An 11805-nucleotide genomic window follows, 5' to 3' on the forward strand; every position below is an offset into this window, starting at 1 on the left:
GAAAGAGGAACACCTGGTCAGGTACCATGGTGGGGTAAGCAGAGAAAACAGACAGTCAAAACAGAGGGTTTATTTCATTTCTAAGTATTTCAACTTGCCTTTAAATCAGGAGTCAACAACCTTGTTCCAAAAAGGATCAAATAGTAAATATTTTAGGCTTTACAGGTCTTTAACATCTCTGTGGTAACTACTCAACTCTGCTGCTGTAGCAAAAAGGCAGCCATAGACAATATGTAAATAAATGGGTGTGGTTATGTTCCAATAAAACTTTATTTACAGAAACATGAGGAGGCCAGGATTTAACCTGTGAGCAGTACTTTGCTGGCTCTTGCTTTAAATTTGTAGTTGTCAGAGCCAGAATAACTTGTCACCTACATAGCCAGTAATTTAAAAATTAATCTTGCCTTGGTTTCTATTCAGCATTCAACCTCTGTGTTTTGACTATCTGCTGTGGATACAGATATTGTGCAGGGCGGGAAGATAAGAGAGCCTAATATTCTTTTCCCCGAACAGATAATCAGTTTTTTGTGACATCAAATACTAAATACAACAATAAAGTGACTTGTTTAATATACTATTTCTGTGTAAGAGGTGAGGAATCGAAAACTAGACTATAAAAATAGACATTTTAACATAGTTTAGACTCCAACTGATATTATTGTTAACCTGACTTGGAACCCTGGTGGCGACTATTCCTTGCCCTTTGATCAATTTACCATGTGACCTTTTACAAGTTAGTTAATCTTCCTGGGCCTCAGTTCCCCATAAGTAACTTCAGTAGCAGTATTAACCTACTTTAGAAAATTGGGAAATCAGACTCTGATTAAAGACTTTACTTCTTCCTATACCCTTAGAGAGCAGGTTAGTTCTGGCCCAGCTCTGGCCTGTTTATGGGCCAGAAATAGACCTGGGCCTCCGTGAATCTGCCATAGAACTAACTCAGTCTCTAAATTTGAGATAGTCCAAACTTGGATAGGCCGGCAGTTAGATTGTCTGAGGAAAGGGAGAGGGTAATGAGATGTATTGGAAAGGCTGGGATTAAGAGGACCTGGGTTCTAAGACATCTCCTTTGAGCTCAAAAATGTCTTTAGGTGTCATTCTACTCATGTTTTAAACATAGAGGTTAAATTAGTTCACATCTAAGGTCTTAACAACTTTAGGTTTATTTCAGTGGTGCTGTCACCTCAGAGCAAAGGTTCTCAAAGTGTGGTCTGTAGACCCTAGGAAGTCCCCAAGATCTTTGTAGAGGATCCACAAGGTCAAAACTAAGCTCACAGTAACACTAAAACTTTTTTCTTTTTTTCACTGACATTTATTGACATTTGCACTGATCAAAGTAATAGTAGCTAATACTGCTGGCCTCTTAGCATAAGTTCAAGACAGTGGTCAGCAAACTTGTTGGTACCAGACTGTACTGGTACTTGTGCTGTTCTCCAGCATGTACTCACAGTGGCTTTGGTTTTTGTTTTGTTAAAGCTAGTTTCAATTAAGACTGTTAATTATGAGGCGGTAAAATTTATTATCTTCTGACCTTTGAGAATACATCTTTTTAATAATCTCTATGACATAATGGGAAGTACATATAAAGCACTCTGCTGGGTGCCAAGGCATGAAGCACAGTGGCTGTCTCGGTTTGGAAAAGTACTTTTGTCAGTGTTTGGGTTACAAGCTGAACTGGCCACTTTTTTCATGGAGTATCATTTTTGCTTGAAAGAATGACAGATAGATTATGGTTTTTCAGATCATTTCAGTATTTGATAGTTATTTTCTCAAAAATGAGCAAAGAGAGTCTGTCTGGATTAAAACAACTCAAGCAAACAACTGGCAGTATTTGTTGCTAATGATAAAGTTAGAGCTTTCAAGATAAAGTTAGAGCTTTCAAGAGAAAATTAGAGTTGTGGAAAACTTGTACCCACTCTCAAGAGTTTGATAGCTTCTCAATACTTAAATATTTTTCTGATGAAATTGAGGGGATGACAATTGGGATTTTTTAAAAAAAATATCCTTTAATGAAATGTATGAACATTTGGAAAATCTGCATAACTCAGGGAACCAAAATTTTCCAGTGTGTGAACTTTCTAAATCACGCATGAGTAAAAGATCCATTCATAGTGTAAGGTAGAACAATGTACTTTAACAGGAAAGTTTATTATTAGGTTTCAGATTCCACATTGCAGGAAACTCCATTTGTCAAGTTTTGGTATAGTAGCAAAGAAGATGATCCACAATTATCTGAAAAAGCTGTTAAAATATTCCTTCCTTGTCCAACTGCATGCCCACATGAGGACAGATTTTTGTCATATATGTCAACAAAAAACAATGTATCAAAACAGATTAAATGTAGAAGCAGAAGTGAAAGTCTGGCTGCCTTTTATTAATCCAGACATTAAAAAGAGTTACAAAAATGTAAAACAGTGCATTTTTTAAAATTTGGAAAAATATTTTTCATCAAAATGTTATTTATTTTATGTAATGGGTTTATTACTATTATTTTTAAATGAGTTAATGCATACATATTTTTAAATTTTTTTAGATTTAATTTCTAATATGGCAAACATTGATAGATATAACTCATGTCAAAGTTTTGGGGTTCTCTTTTAAGATTATGAATTGGTCCTGAGACCAGAAACTTTGAGAATCTCTGCCCTAAATCATTTTGCTTGGAAAGAGAATTGTTAGAATTAATAATAAAGCTCTTTTCAAATTTAGAACTCTTTATCAAGCATGAAATGGCTGAATTATTTTTTTCTCGTGAAATACAATGGCAGGATACAGGGCATATCTCTGAATGTCCCAAAACTTCAGGACCCCTTCCTTATCCCTTCTGCTAAGGGACACGTGGAGAAAGTAAGTCCAGCCTTGGTAGCATGGGCCCTTGTGGCTGCCTTAAAGGATCTCCACTGACTTCCGGGCAGGCAGGGGCCAGCAATGTAAATAGTCTCTCTTCACGAACTGGGAGACAGGTAGCAAGGTGTGGGCTCAGTGTACAGGCTTTACAGTTAGCCCCAAATTTGCTTTCTCTCACTAGCTGCTACCTAATTGCTTGACCTATCAGGTCCCTCGGACATGAAATTGGAATAATAATACCTTCTTCTTGGGGGTAGTTGTGAGGTTACAGAAAACATATATAAATTTATGAATTTTGAAACCCAGAACCTGGCACCTAGTTTTATTGCTTAGTTAATGATAGCTGCTGTTAATAATTATTCTCTTTTTGACTCTTTGGTGACTTTTGAGGCTGAATTTTTTGTCATTTCAGCAAAGCTGGCTTCACATGTTTTTATGCTGTATAACTTTTCCCCCTTTTTTGCAACAGTGCCAGCAGATGTAGCATCACCTGAAAGTGGCAGTAAGTTTAGATGCATTAAATTGCTTTAGCTCTGGGTATGGTGTTGAGCGTTTGCTTTGTCCCATGATATGGGACTTAGGGTAGCTGCTGGGGTTTAGTTGGCTTTAGATCTAAGGATGCTTCGGGCTGGGTTTCTTTTCATTGCTTGGGCTCTTATATTTGACTCTTGTCAAATGGATATCTTTTTTGTGAAACATTTTACCAAGGTACTATTTTGTAAGATAAGATCTTCAGACTCACAAGTACCTTGCAGCTTCCATAAACTTCTGTGGTGTGATCCTTTTCTGCTAATGCCAAGTGGAAGTGCATGAAACCCTCTGTTCTAAAATTGGAGTTGAAAGCAACTTAACTATATGCAGTAAAGACAACTGGATATTTTAGATATCCAACTTCTATTCTTTTAGGAATTTTTAAAAATTCACGTAGAAGAGCAGTATGGAGAAGCATTTTTTTGTTGTAGTTATTTGTATAAGTATCCATGTGTTTGGAACTGTGAATGTTGATTTCTTTTCCACAGGCTGCAACAGGTTTGAAGTGACACTAGAGAAATCCAATAAGAACTTCTCCAAAAAGATTCAGCAGGTAGGCAGTGATGGCAGTGGCCACAGGAATATTTGACTTCCATGAGACCCTGTCAAAGCTAGAACTTCGGTAACATTTATTAACTCTTTGAGTCCTCTGCTCTGTGTCCTCTCATTTATGCAGGGATCTCTGTCAATCCATCGTGTACCTGAGATCCTCTTTCACAAGCAGAAATTACAATTGCACATAAATCGAAATCAGATCCCTGTCATTGGTATAGGTTCTTTGGTTCCTTTCAGTACTGTAGTTAAATGAATATTTGCTAAACTTTGTCAGAAATGTTTAATTGACTCTAATAATTTGCTGTTTTCCAGATCCATGTGGTTTCCCAGTTTAAGATTTTGGTCAGCTTGTTAGGTAAGAAAAGGGGTTACGTTTGTATTTCATGTGTCAAAAAACAAAAACTATGACAATGCACCCTTTCGTGGTTAATTTAATAGTTATTACTTAACAGTGGAACTGACATGTTCTAAACCAGACATAGCAAGATACAGGTAATAAAGGCCACAGCAGCCCTCAGAAAATTGAGCCCTGTTCTCCAAGGAGTGTCACTTCATTTATTCAGTAATGGAGCAAATATTTATTGAGCCCTTCTGTAGGCATCGGGGATATCAGGTTGAAAGAGACATGGTTTCTATCTTTGAAATTTATGTTATGATTGTGAAGACTGAAATGACAGGAAATAATCATGACTCAGTGTGATAAGGTACAATGGAAATTTATAAAAAGTGTTGTAGGAAGGACGTTTTCTAGTGCATGATTAGGATTTCGACAGAAATAGAGTTGCAGGCAGAGCATTATAGGCAGAGGGAGCAGCTTAAGCAAAGGTCCTGAGATCTCGCCAGACTTAGGATATGTGATAGAAAGTGGTGAGAGGAAGGTGAGAGACAGATCAAGGCCAGACTGTTCAGTGCCTTGTGTGAAAAGCCACAATGTTGTGGAAGCCAGCCAGTGAGGCCGGCTTGACAAGCCGAGAACGAGAAACTTGCCTCACACTCTAGGGCCCAAATGGTAGAATCATTTGAAACTTCATTTCTAAGTCGAGAGGAGAACATTTACGGTAACTAAATCTTCATGACTCAAGTTAAATAGGAGGCCCAAGTGAAATTATTTTGCTTGCTTTGCTAGAAAAAAAATCCTTGCCGTGGCTTTGTACAAAATCCACAGGGGATTTTCTTTCTCTTATTGGAGCCTCCTAACGTAAGTAGCTTTGAAAACCATTTCTCATACAAATATTGCATCACAAATTTCCAAACTTGAGAAAGATAGCGTATAAGAGTACTTTGGAAGAGCTGTTTTATTCAAGCCAGCCCAAATCTAAAGGAACAAAATATCCAAGTTCAGAAGATTGAGTGACTTCTTAAATGTTTCGTCATATTATTCCAGTAATAGGCCAGAATAAACCATTGTTAGTGAAACTAAAGGTACATCGTCAACCAGCATTTGCCATTTGGTTCTTCTGGTTGTTATTGTTATTAGTTTTGTCTTGAAGGTGTCTATACTAGAGAATTGTAATAATTTATCATTTTACATTCTTCTAAACAGAAAATAATATTTATGTCCATGACTTATTGACATTTCAACAAATTACTACGGTTTCAAAGGCAAAGGGAGCATCGCTGTTCACATGTGACCTCCAGGTGAGAGTAGGGAAAATGAAATTTGACTTTGTGCTTTAGAAAATACAGGGTTTCCTACATCATTCCTACCATTAAATGGAAAGAATAACATTGATATCCAAACCCAGCAGAGACTCCAAAGAGAATGTTTGATTTTGGATTGTTATTAGAGAAATTTTCCCCTTAGTATATGGTCTGAGGTTGAAAGATTTGCATTCCCTGTATGTATGCTAATTGGAGCACCAGACTTCTATGTGGCAGGAGGCAACTGACTAAGGATAAAAACACTTATCATGGACAAACTGTTAGTGGGAAATCAAACCTGTAATAGTACCATGAACATAACTATAAGAATTAAATTGACTTTTGTTCTAATCATCATTGTGGTCTTTATTTAATAAAGACATTTCTCTTTATTTTTGCCACTTCATAACCTTACATTCTTCAAAATCTGCCTTACTCCCTTTCTAGCATTTATGGTCTACATAGATACTGCGTTGTTTTGTGTATAGACATATTCTTTTCCTGATTCCTTTAAAGGGTTGAAAGTGGCCACTGATAAATGCTGATCCCCGACCCAGCATGTATTGACAGCCATGAGTGAGAAACATTTAAGAAAAAAAGGAAGTGGTTATGTAGGTGAAATCCTGCCCCAAGATTTTCTTCTCTGAATTATGAATGTCCATGAGATTTGCTAGCACAGGCACCTTTGGCCAGAATCCCATGGGGATGAAGTGCTCCTCTGTCTATTGTTTCTGGGTACAGTTTTCTCCAGCTCAGCTTGTCTGGCAGTGTAACTTCGTATTACAAGGGATTCTCAGATTAGTAGCCATTTCAAGGTAGAAAAGTCTCTAAAATAGATGTCATTCAGTTATGAAGTCATTGTGTACATAGCCTCATTTGCTCTGGGTGTGTCTTTCCAGCACACAGAGACTGGTGAGGAGGTGTTGCGGATGTGTGTGGCTGTGAAAAAGAAGCTGCAGCTCTATTTCTGGAAGGACAGGGAATTTCATGAATTGCAGGTAAAGTCCACCGGTCCATAGGTTAGGTGGGAGGTACTGCTCTAGTTGACCCACAGCTTGAAAGATTTCTAGTTCAGCTGTAGTGAAGGTTAGGACCCCAGTCTTGGAATTTTCTTCAGATCAGTCTTCTGTTATAAGCACATGAGTGCTTCATGCCCACTGATGAAAGTCTCATGGTCTTCAGAGGCAGGGGTAATACAGTTCTATGATGTCTATACAAATTGGTTTATTTCAAAGTGGATTTTTGCCTTTTCCAAATGCACCTTGTCCAGTACGTGTGTGAGCTACACAGTAAGTCCTTACTTAATGTTGATAGGTTCTGTGACTTTAGTTGAAATGACATACCATGAAACCACTTTTACTATAGGCTAATTGATATAAACAAGAGTTAAATTCCTATGGTATCTCATCAATATTATTAATAAAACTATATTAAACGAAATGACATTATTTGAGGACCTGCTGTTTTTTTAATATGGGCAGTTTTCTAGTTTTGTGCTTATGGAATTGAATTCAGATGAGGATGAGGGCGATTTTGCAGAATGGGAGTGGAATAACAGAAAGGTCATGATTTTTTTTTTCTTTTAAGTTGAACTCTTGCTCTCTTTCTTCAGGGGGACTTTAATGTACCAGATGTTCCCAAATCCATGGCATGGTGTGAAAATTCTATCTGTGTGGGTTTCAAGAGAGACTACTACCTAATAAGGGTAAAACTTATTTTTTGCAAATATCATCAGTTTGCCTTGGAGAAGATGATTATGAGGTTACCTGGGGGAGGTGATTATATGCTTCTGAACTATAGGTCAAGAAATTGCCTTAAGTAGAGTTTTTGGCATAACAGGGTTTATGTGTGTGTATCTCATGATATTTCTGTACACAAGGTTTGTGTTTGTTTGATTGAGCTCTTAGCATCTTCCACAAATAAGATATCTGTGTATCTTAAGCCAGGCAAAGTCAACTCTCAGTTTTCTACATGATGACTTCTCTACATCCTGTATCTAATTATTGGAACAGACAGTTTGGGCCGCTTGCTTCTGTTCAGCAGCATTATAGTGGACTGCTGTCTTCAGGCTTCAGTGCTCAGGAATTATAAACTAATTTTAGTATTAACTTAAGTATTTTTAAGACTTTGAGGTTTCTGCCTCCCAATGTTTTTTAAAAAAAATATTTTCACTTCTTTTTTTAAACTTCAAAAGCCACATGTGTTTATCGTAGAAAATAAGAATATAAAAAAAATAAAAGGTGTAAATCATCCATAATCCCCCAACTCAGAAATAATCACTATTAACCTTTTGGTATATGGGATTCCACCCTATTTACAGAAATACCATGAGATACACACACACAGAGATTCATACACATATATAAAAATAATGTGTATTATATATGTTATAATATATATTTATATATAATAACCTGCTTTTTCTCTTAACCTAAGCAATAAATACCCAGGACATTGGTTTTTTTCCTCCAGTATGCACACGCTATGTAGAAAAAGATTGATATTTCATAGGGTAATCTAAATTTCTTAGCTTCATAATCCAGATTTGGCAATCGTAGGCACCTTTCTCCTCATCCCCTACTGTGTTAGCTCTTCATTATTTATCTAGTTAATATATTTGTTCCATATTTATATTATTAGAATATCCTAATTTTATCAGCATCAGAGTTGTAAACTTGTAAAGGAGTCACTATTGTGCAGTTGACTGAAAAGCAACTAGGCATATAGGTGCTGAGAGAAGGCTGTGAGGGGTGGGGACTGAACCAAAAGTTGCAGTAAGGGTCTCATTCCTCTGACAACCTTGAATGCTTCCATCGCCTTCTTGAGGGTAGAGTCTGAGGGTGGATATCTTGTTCTAGGAACAGGATATTCAAAAGTTATTTATTTATAAACAGTAAAACTCATTCTTTTTGATCTACAGTTCTGAATTTTGACAGATGCCTAGAGATCTGTAACCACCTCCACAATCAAGATTCAGAACAGTTCCATCACCCAAAAAAATTCTTTCATGCTGTCCCTTTGAAGTCAACACCTTCTCCTATACCCCAAACTCTAGTAACTACTCTGTTCTTTTTCTCATAGTTTTGCTTTTGCCAGAACGTCATACAAATGGAATTATATAGTATGCAGCCTTTTGAGTTTGGCTTCTTTCACTTAGCATAATGCATTTGACATCCATCCATGTTGTTGTGTGTGTCAATATATTCTTTTTTATAGCCGAGTAGTATTCCATGGTATGAGTGTATTACAGTTTGCTCATTCATTCATCAGTTGAAAGACAAATTTTTAACCATTATGATAAAGCTGCTATAAACATTTGCATATAGGTTTTTATACACTGCAAATAAGTTTTTGTTTCTCTTGGGCAGATGTCTAGTAATGAGATTGCTGAGTTATATGATAAGTATATATTTAACTTTATAAGAAGCTAACAAACAAAATGGCTGTATGAGAGTTCACTGGCATTGTATGAGAGTTCCATTTGCTCTTCATCCTGACCAGCACTTGACCAGCACTTGACATTGTTAGTTGCCAGGTTCAATGCTTGTCTCTGTGTTAGAGAAAAAGAAAACTGATTCTATGTTGTGATGACAAAATTTGTGTTAACAAACTCTGTTTGTTATCTGTTTCTTAAGCCAAGCAAGGAATATTGGCTTCTGTAGGTTTTGGGTTTTATCTGGATTTTTCTAGGCCATATTCATGCCTCTGGCCAAAGAATGCTGGATGACTCACTTTGTGTCTTCCTGTAGGTGGACGGAAAGGGGTCCATCAAAGAGCTCTTTCCAACAGGAAAACAACTGGAGCCCTTAGTTGCACCTCTGGCAGATGGAAAAGTGGCCGTGGGTCAGGATGATCTCACCGTGGTGCTCAATGAAGAGGGGATCTGCACACAGAAATGTGCCCTGAACTGGACAGACATACCAGTGGCCATGGGTGAGACCAACAGCAGCTGCTGTTGCCCACTTGAGGCTGGGGCCATGTGCCACCTTTGCAGAATGGAATCCTATTCATAAGCTTTAGCAGACTATGGTTTAGTGTCATTCACTCTCAGTTCCCCTTCTTATAAGAAGACGACTGTTTTAAGGTCATTAAAAACGGAATATTCTGATTTTTTTAGGAAGCTGAGTTTTGCCCCAGACGGGGGAAAATGAAAACAGAATTGTACATTTTAGGAAGGGATTGTCTATGGCTATTTTTACTTCTTAGTTCCTTTTTAATGGTTTTATTGTGTCCTCTGCCAAATAATTTGTGAAAATTCCTTATTTATTCCTATAATACATATAACTCAATATCAAAGGGATTTTGATGTGATTATTGCTGCTGTTGTTTTTGTAGCTTAAAGGCACAGACGGCATTTAAGTGTCAGTCTCTGGCCTACACATTAGGTGTTTCTGTCCGACACCTGCCTCAGGCTCCCAGTGCTCTGCAGTATTGCCTGGAAGCATATTTCTTTTGGAAGAATGAGCATTTTAATAATAGTTATTGTGTGGAGTGGGGCATAAGGCATGCTGTCTTTAAGGACTATAGCTCTGAAGACAAAATTACATTTTGGATAAAGAGATAAAACAAGGCACTACTTAAGTTATTAAGTTGGATGAATTGAGATTCAGTAGTTCAGAAAGGGGAAATTCATTGTTCATTAGTCAGGAAGACGTTTTGTTACATCAGCAAGATTAGACTTAGATCAGGCAGGGGGTTTAGGATCTGGCTTGAAGAAAAATTCCTTTTCATTCTAGGCAGAAAGAATCCTTTGAAAAATGAGTAGAAATGCAAAATACATGCTGCTTTGTGAGAGGGCGTGACAGACTGAGCTGGCTAAAACAGGTGGGCCGAATTATGGAAGAATAAGGAAACCTATGAGAAGGTCGGAGAGGCCAGTAGATTCCTCAACATTTTGATAAAAGCATTATGTTCTAGGGTGGTTATTCTATGGTGGTTAGAGAGTAATAGACAGAAAGGAAGATAAATCATAAGGATAGTATTTTATAAGGCCCAAGGTTATGTATGTTAACAAGTTTGAGGGGCTGAGAGCTTCATGAGAAGAAGCTTCATGATGTTCCAGGGCCTTATTCTCCTTAAAGAAGGACCTTGGTAGATTGGATAAAGATATGTGTAATATTGCTTGAAGTATGTTTCTGATTTCCCAGTGTGAGAGTTCCTGTTTTAAAAGCTTTGTTAGTGCCCAGTGCCTTCAGCAGTATTTCTCAAAAACATTTCTGTGCCGTAACATATTCAAGGAAAGAACATTCTTTCTAGGTAGGGTGAGAGAATCACCATCTGACAGGAGGAATACGAAACTTAGGATGGTGTGTATTTTAAATTTCATTTATATTTCGCTCTCATCTTTGCTACTTCACCCAGGCTCCAGTCATTTCGGACTCCCTCCCACTGTGCCATTGTCTGCACTGTTGCCGTTTCCTTTCTTCTCGCCCAACAGCGTCTTGCCCATGTGACAAGGCTTCTTTCAGTGGCACTTCCTCTATAAAGTCTTCTCTGACCTGCAGGCACATTCAATCACTTCCCTCTTTATGCTCCCAGAGCCCTTTCAGGTTTCTCTGTCATGGCATCCACACCATCCCCTCTGGATGCAGCGAGTTGTCTGTCTCTTCTGCTCATGTTGGAACTCCGTGAGCTCTGGGCTCATGTCTTGATACACGTCAAGTAGTGCCTGCAGCATGGCCATTCATTCATTCACTCATTCATTTATTTATTTTTGAAACATGGCCTTTTAGTAAATGCTTGGCGAATAGATGGATCACTGTTGTTGTCAGCCAGTTATTACATGCCTGCTGCACACCAGCAACTCTGCAAAGTGTTGAAGATACAAAGAGATCCAGACCATCTCTGTTGTTTTTGAGAAACAGCACTGAAGAGTTGAGGAGACTGAACAAATGATAAGATATGACCATCAAAAGGGTTTCTATTATAGATTATCTTTTTTTAAAAATTAGACCTTATTAAGTTAAAAAGGACAGAAATATTACATATTTATACCAACTAACACTAGAGAAGATTGTACTAACTTTTAAAAATGAGGTAGCATTAAAAGAAAAAAAATCCAATACAAATCAACATACTTTTTTATTTTTTCATAAGATGAAAAATAACATAATAGCAACAATAGCATTCAAATTGATGGAAATATTACTTAGTTTTTCTCATTTCTGAGTTCCCTTCGGGCTTTGAAATTCTATTATACTATTATTTAAAGTATAAATTTTAAATATAAAA

At 37.3% G+C, this 11805-nt stretch overlaps 1 protein-coding gene across 2 annotated transcripts in view; it reads left to right on the top strand.

Annotated features, from left to right (window-relative positions):
- Nucleotides 1-11805, top strand: part of VPS39 (VPS39, HOPS complex subunit) — a 45012-nt gene that overhangs the window by 8683 nt on the left and 24524 nt on the right. For both annotated transcript variants that reach the window (XM_025038811.1, XM_006920461.3), the window contains exons 3-8: nucleotides 3867-3931; nucleotides 4246-4288; nucleotides 5477-5571; nucleotides 6474-6572; nucleotides 7187-7279; nucleotides 9324-9507. In XM_025038811.1, coding sequence (XP_024894579.1) covers nucleotides 3867-3931; nucleotides 4246-4288; nucleotides 5477-5571; nucleotides 6474-6572; nucleotides 7187-7279; nucleotides 9324-9507 — 579 coding nt within the window. The remainder of the gene's footprint in view (nucleotides 1-3866; nucleotides 3932-4245; nucleotides 4289-5476; nucleotides 5572-6473; nucleotides 6573-7186; nucleotides 7280-9323; nucleotides 9508-11805) is intronic.

Source organism: Pteropus alecto, unplaced genomic scaffold (genome assembly GCF_000325575.1).
Source record: "Pteropus alecto unplaced genomic scaffold, ASM32557v1 scaffold86, whole genome shotgun sequence".
NCBI classification, from domain to species: Eukaryota; Metazoa; Chordata; class Mammalia; order Chiroptera; family Pteropodidae; genus Pteropus; species Pteropus alecto.